This window comes from Chaetura pelagica, unplaced genomic scaffold (assembly GCF_000747805.2).
Source record: "Chaetura pelagica isolate M959 unplaced genomic scaffold, ChaPel_1.0 scaffold748, whole genome shotgun sequence".
NCBI lineage: Eukaryota > Metazoa > Chordata > Aves > Apodiformes > Apodidae > Chaetura > Chaetura pelagica.
The window spans coordinates 19089-23737 of NW_009954115.1; the positions used below are offsets into that span (position 1 = coordinate 19089).

Sequence of the window (4649 nt, forward strand, 5' to 3'; positions counted from 1 at the left end):
TCCCCCCCCCTCCTCAAAAATGCCATCTCCCTGCCCATCCTGGGGGGCCCACAGGCCTTGACGTTGCCCCCAGCACAAGCCCCCCCACCCAAACCCCCACGGTTGCACCTGGATGACAGAGCCCCACCAAGCCAGGAGGAGGAAGAGGAGGAGGATCCATGCACCTCCCGTTTGGCCACCAATGGCTTCACTGAGGAGAAGAGCAGCCCTGAGCCCTTCCTCTCCCACGCCGGGTCCCTCCTCTCCCTCCACGTGGATTTGGGGCCCTCCATCCTGGAGGATGTTCTGCAGGTGATGGAGAAACACCACGAGGAGCGAGTGGGTGGATCCATCCAGGAGATCTTGACGTGAGGAAAACTCCAGGTAAAGATGTTGGGAGGTGGATGGTGATTCAAATTTCTTTTTTTGGAGGGGGGGAGGGGTTGGTTTTGGGGTTTTGCCCTGAAATTACAGCTCAGACTCACAACTTGATCTCATAAATATCTCCAGGGGGTGTCAGGAGGGGGGGACCAGGCTCTTCCCAGTGGTGTCCAGTGACAGGACAAGAGGCAATGGGACAAACTGGAGGAAAAGAGGTTCCACCTCAACATGAGGAGGGACATCTTAACCTTGAAGGTGACAGAGCCCTCGGACAGGCTGCCCAGAATGGTGGTGGAGTCTCTTTCTTTGGAGACATCCCAACCCATCTGGATCCTGTGGGATCTGCTCCAGGTTCTCCTGCTCTCCAGGGGATTGGGTTAATGATCTCCAGAGGTCCCTTCAACCCCCTGAGGACTTCATGACTCCCAAGTTTTGACTCCACGCACCCCCCCTGAACACCCATGTGTCCTTTCCTCCTGCAGAGCCCATCGTGCCAACGGGACCTGAGGGTTTCTCCTCCCTGCAGAACCTCCAGCAGTTCCCTCAGCACGAGGAGACACCAACCAACCCACCCACCCCACGACGAAGCAGCGACGTTTGTTGGGCTGGACGGGGCCAAAGAACGACGATGGTTGAGGCCCCAAAATCTTCCAGTTTGGGAGGGGTTTTTTTTGTTTGCTTGAGAAGCAAAAGTTGTTGCCCAACCCCCCGATGTCGAGTGTCATCCTCAGACTTGGGTGAATCCCCTAAAAGTGCCACAAATGGGGAAATTCAGCAGTTTTGTGGCAAAAAATAAAAGCTCCATCAGGCGTTGCCGTCACGCCGGCTGGAAGGAGGAGCCAAAAGTTCTTGGCAGAGAAGTTAAAAAACCCCTATTTTGGCACCAAAATCCATGGCTGGAGCTTGAGATGGGGCTGAAAAGTCAACAATAAGGCTAAAAAATCACCAATAAGACTGAAAAACAGCAAAAAGAAAAGTGAAGTGAAGGAGGAATGACCCCTCTGGGCCGGGGGGTGAGGCTTGTTCTCCCCCCAGATTGTTTGGAGGGCTGAGGGGGGAAGGGTTTGAGCACCAGGAGGGAACGTGGATCCTGCTGCTTTTTTTCTCCAAAAAAAAGTGTTTTCATTAAAATAAAAATGACTGGAAAGGCCAATTCTGCTGAGGTCGGGGGGTGAAGGACCTCAAGGCTTTCACCTCTCCCCTGCTGGTGGAATGGAGGACAAGAGGAGCCTGTCACGGCTGAAGAACAAGTGGGAGCTCATTTCCTAGAGGCCACTGTTAATTAACTCATTAATTACTAACTATTTCTGGTAGTTTTAGCCCAGAATGAAGCTGGGGGTGTCCCCTCTGGATGGAGTGAAGGCACCTCTTGAGGAGCACCCTGACTTCTTGCTGCTTGCTGGACCTCAGCCAGTTTATTCCTTTCCATCATTAATTGCTGGTTCCTACAGGTTTTACTTAACGAGTCATTAGACTAATGAGCTCGGAGCTCGTCACCACACAACTGTGTCCTGCCTCTTGCTCCCAGTTGAAGACCCAACCACTCTTGTTTTGGATGGAAACACCAAAGATTTGGGGCTAAACCACTTTTCCGACCTTTCGGTTTGCAAAATAATTAAGAAAATGAGGTTAATTGGGCTCGAGGGTTTAATTTCTGATTGATTTTCAGCTCTTCTGGCTCAGTCCTGACCTGGTCTAAACCAAAACTTCTTCCCCATCCCTGGGGTGAGACCTTATTTTGATCTATTTTAGGGTTTTCCTCACCAGAAAAGAATCCTAGCAAGAGGTTGGGGTGAGGGGGGATGTTAGTGCTTCATTTGTAATTAATTTCCAAGGACATTAATTGATTATTCCATTAATTTCCAATGATGTTAATTTATAATTACATTAATTTCCAATGACATTCATTCCCAACGACATTAATTTCCAAAAACATGAGAAGATTTGGGTGGGAATTGGGGTTTGTGGCACAAGCACGACTCGTTTTCCAATTTGATGGGGGAAAATAAGCCCAGAATGGGTATTTTTGGGTGGTTTTCAGAGCATTTGGCTTGTTCATTTTTCTTAACGTGGCCCCACAACCTCAGGGTGGGGGGGCTCATTTGCAAGGATTTCACCTTAGTTAGTGGCTTAAAGGGAGCTGTGGGGTGGAGAAGGAACTGGTTGGATGGTCCCAGCCAGAGGGTGGTGGTCAGTGGGTCAAGGTCTAGGTGGAGACCACTGGTGTCCCCAGGGGTCCATACTGGGACCAGTACTGGTTAATATCTTCATTAATGAGGGGGTCAGGGCCTCCTCAGCAGGTTGGGAGGTGACACCAAGCTGGGTGGGATGTCACCCAGAGGGGTGGGATGTCACCCAGTGGAACCTGGACAAGCTGGAGAAGTGGACCCAGGTGAAGCTCCTGAGGGTTCAAGGAGACCAAGTGCAGGAGATCCCACCTGGAGAACTGGGTCCAGTTCTGGAGCCACCAACACAGGAAGGACATGGAGCTCCTGGAGAGAGTCCAGAGGAGGCCACAGAGATGATCCAAGGGCTGGAGCAGCTCTGGGGACAGGCTGGGAGTGTTGGGGTGTTCAGCCTGGAGAAGAGAAGGCTCCAGGGAGACCTTAGAGCAGCTTCCAGTGCCTGAAGGGGCTCCAGGAAAGCTGGGGAGGGGCTTGGGACAAGGACCTGGAGAGCCAGGATGAGGAGCAATGGCCTTGAACTGGAGCAGGGAAGACTCAGGTTGGATTTTGGGAAGAAGTTCTTCAACACTGAAGGCTGGTGAGACACTGGTTGCCCAGAGAGGTGGTGGAGGCCCCATCCCTGGAGACACTCCAGGTCAGACTCAACCAGGCTCTGAGGAACATGATCCCAAAGGTCCCTGTGCCCTGTGGGGGGGGCTTGGACTAGATGACCTGGAAAGGTCCCTTCCCACCCCCCACGTGCTGTGATTCCAGTTCCCAGCAGCAATGACCAAACCTCAAGGGAGATTTTGTCACCATCTGGGCAGCAACTTCCCCACATTTCGACATAAAACCACGGAGGGAAGGCCCCAAAATCCCCTTTTTCTCTCCATTTTTGCCTCTTCCACTTCTTACAAGCTGGGGTGTGTGTGGATTTAGAGCATGAATGGCTTTAATTTGACATGAATCACCTCACTCACCCTTGATGGCTCCAAGCAGCTCCAACCCCCCCCTGGTGCTGGAATCTTGGAGCCTTCCAAGAGCTGGAAGAGAAACAGGAGCTGGTGTGACCAGGGGCTACATGGCAAAACCTGCCTGGATTTGCTGGATTTTGGTGGTTTTCTGCTGTCAAAAGGTGATTCTCCTCTTCTGTCCCTCCCTTCCCCACTTCTTACACTAGATTTGACATAAACCCCTTAAAATTATTCCAATCCTCTTCCCCCTCCCCCATTTTCCAGGCACCCAGACCCCCCCATTAATGAACCTTTAGTACTAAAATAATTTGGGATTCCCCTTGTCCCAGGGTTTCTGCAGAAGTCAGGGGGAAGGAGGAGGGGCTTCTTTCATCCCCCCCCCTAATTAGTCACTCCTCTAATTGCTGATTTATGCAAACAGTTTGTTGCTAAACCCCGGGGTGTTTGTTTTCTACACCCTGTTCTGAGAAGCATGAGTCACTCAGGAACGTGACTCAATCACCACCCAACAACCTCCTTTCCCTCTCACTTTTTGGGGAGGTTTAAGGTGGAAAAAAATCCATGAGGAGCTGAATTAATTCCAGGAGGAAGGGGTGGGGGGTTTTTTTGGGGGGTACAGGCTGCTGGGTGTTGTTTTTTATTGGAAATAAAGCAGCTGAATGCAAAGAACAGCCGGGGGGGATTAAAGCCAGAAAGATTTAACCTTAGATATAACAGAGAAACAACTTCCCAGCACATGGAGGGAGGGGAAAAAAAAAAAGCAAAACACAACCAAAATGCATAAAAAATTAGAAATGAGAAGGAAAAGAGAGAGATTAATTCACCTGTCTCCTGGTTTTGGGCAAACCAGGCTTGTGGGCAACGCTGTGTCTGCCTCTGCAGGATGAATGAAGGCAGGTTTGATTAAAAAAAAAAGGGCTCAAGAATTGAAATGGGCTGCAGGAATTTCTAAAGATAAAGGAGCTGGGGAGAGGGGGTTGGTTTGGGGCCTGAAACCTGAAATATCTGTGGAGAATCTCTCTGGAGGTTTGAGATGGACGGGAAGGACCCTCCTTTATCCCTTGTTTTATCCTCCCCTGACCCTCATCCCTCTTCTCAGCCCATCCCAACGTCCTCATCCCTCTTCTCAGCCCATCCCACCATCCTCATC

General features: G+C 50.8%; 1 protein-coding gene across 1 annotated transcript in view; it reads left to right on the top strand.

Moving 5' to 3' along the window:
- Window positions 1–867, top strand: part of CDC42EP2 (CDC42 effector protein (Rho GTPase binding) 2) — a 2858-nt gene extending 1991 nt beyond the window's left edge. The window contains exons 2-3 of the mRNA XM_010002624.1: window positions 120–347; window positions 843–867. Coding sequence (XP_010000926.1) covers window positions 120–347; window positions 843–867 — 253 coding nt within the window. The remainder of the gene's footprint in view (window positions 1–119; window positions 348–842) is intronic.
- The last annotated feature ends 3782 nt before the right edge of the window (window positions 868–4649 follow it).